Below are 1,725 nucleotides of genomic sequence, written 5' to 3' on the forward strand. Positions count from 1 at the left end.
TTGAACGAGGAATTTTTTTCAGAAATAAAATAAAAAAATTTATATTTTTTTAAATATCATTTTTGAATTTTAATTCCCCAAATACGATTTTTTTTAGAGCAAGTTTATCGTACCTCCGGTAAACTCTATAAAAATTATAGATTTTGTCTTACTCCTGGCGAACTCCCTTTAAGTTTTCTGAATTCCACGTTTTTAATCCATTATCATCATTTTCAAATAGTATATAGATCTACAAACAGTACATATGAGTACACAAAAATACACCGACAACAAATATGGCTTCTTCAAGGATTTTTTTTTTAATTATAAATTAAAAAAAAAGCCATATTTAAGAATGGCAACCATTCAAAAAATACACAGTACACCGGAATAAGCATATTTAACAAGAATTTTTTTAATTATAAGTCGTCTTTTATTTTGAAAAAATTTATTTATATTTTTTAAAAACTTTTTTAAAATAAAATACGATTTATAATTAAAAAATCTTTGTTAAATATGGCTTATTCCGGTGCACCTGTATATTTTTGGAGATGATGATAATGGATTAAAAATTTAAAATAGATTAAAAACGTGAGATTCAAAAAACTTAAAGTGAGTTCGCAGGAGGTGAGGTGAACTCTATCATTTTTATAGAGTTTGTCGGGAGTGAGGCAAACTTATTCTAAAAATAATCGTATTTGTGAAATTAAAATTTAAAAATGGTATTCGAAGAAATATGAATTTTTTTTATTTTATTTCTAAAAAAAATCCAGCGAGCGAGTCCTTAAGCACTTTAAGTTGACAAAGAACTGAAAAAAGGCAAATTTGATAAAGACTTACCAGCATTATTTCTAATCTCAAATATCAGAAAGAAATATCCGACACACTAATAATTAAAAAGATCTAAGTGGTTGGCAACTGTAGATATTTTACAAAGTGTAATCGGAATTAAAGCACGTGCGTCTCACTTACTTTATATAACGGCCTCAAGCTACGTGTCAAAAATCAAAACCGATCGGTCACTATGGCATTCTTCAGTGTTCATCATTTCTTCACTGTTACATTGTTTCTTACTTTTACATTCATTGACGTTGCAGCCATATTCAACAGCGATATTACTAATGCATATCTCAACCGTTCAGCTTTTCCACATGGTTTCATTTTTGGGGCAGCATCTTCTTCTTTCCAGGTATTCTCTTTTCCCATAATAATTGTATCATGTTGCTATGAACTATGAATTAAGCTGTCTTTTATGCAAATTTTCAGGTGGAAGGTGCAGCAGATGAAGGTGGCAGAGAACCAAGTATATGGGATACTTTCACTCATAAATATCCAGGTTTCTAAGTTTTAATTTATTTCTTTGTGCCATTGCTAGTGTGCTTGAGTTTAGTCCTCTAAGTTCAGGTCTTTTTGAATACGGTAATGCTAAGAAGACAAAAATGATTGTTTTGTTTAGAGTAGGGCTGAAAGTGAGGTAAGCTGAGTCGAGTTAGATCAAGTTCAAGTTCGACTCACAAAAATTAAATTTGACTCACGACTCGACTAATTAACAATCGAGCCTATTTTAATTTAAGTTCAAACTCCGCTCACCGAAAGTTCACGAGCTGACTCAAATAATAGAAATATAACCTATAATTCTATATCAATAAATTATAACTTATATATTTTAAAAATTATTTAAAAGATCAATTTTATATATTGTTTATCTATCAATAAATTATAAATTTTTTATTTATGTCCTATATT

The 1,725-nt window shown here is 28.9% G+C and overlaps 1 protein-coding gene across 1 annotated transcript in view; it reads left to right on the top strand.

The window, feature by feature from the left end:
• Positions 1,004-1,725, top strand: part of LOC107641414 (beta-glucosidase 12-like) — a 7,519-nt gene continuing 6,797 nt past the window's right edge. Inside the window, exons 1-2 of the mRNA XM_016344907.2 lie at positions 1,004-1,168; positions 1,246-1,315. Of these exons, the coding sequence (XP_016200393.1) occupies positions 1,004-1,168; positions 1,246-1,315 (235 nt within the window). The remainder of the gene's footprint in view (positions 1,169-1,245; positions 1,316-1,725) is intronic.

The sequence above is a fragment of the Arachis ipaensis genome, chromosome B05 (genome assembly GCF_000816755.2).
Source record: "Arachis ipaensis cultivar K30076 chromosome B05, Araip1.1, whole genome shotgun sequence".
Taxonomy (NCBI): Eukaryota; Viridiplantae; Streptophyta; class Magnoliopsida; order Fabales; family Fabaceae; genus Arachis; species Arachis ipaensis.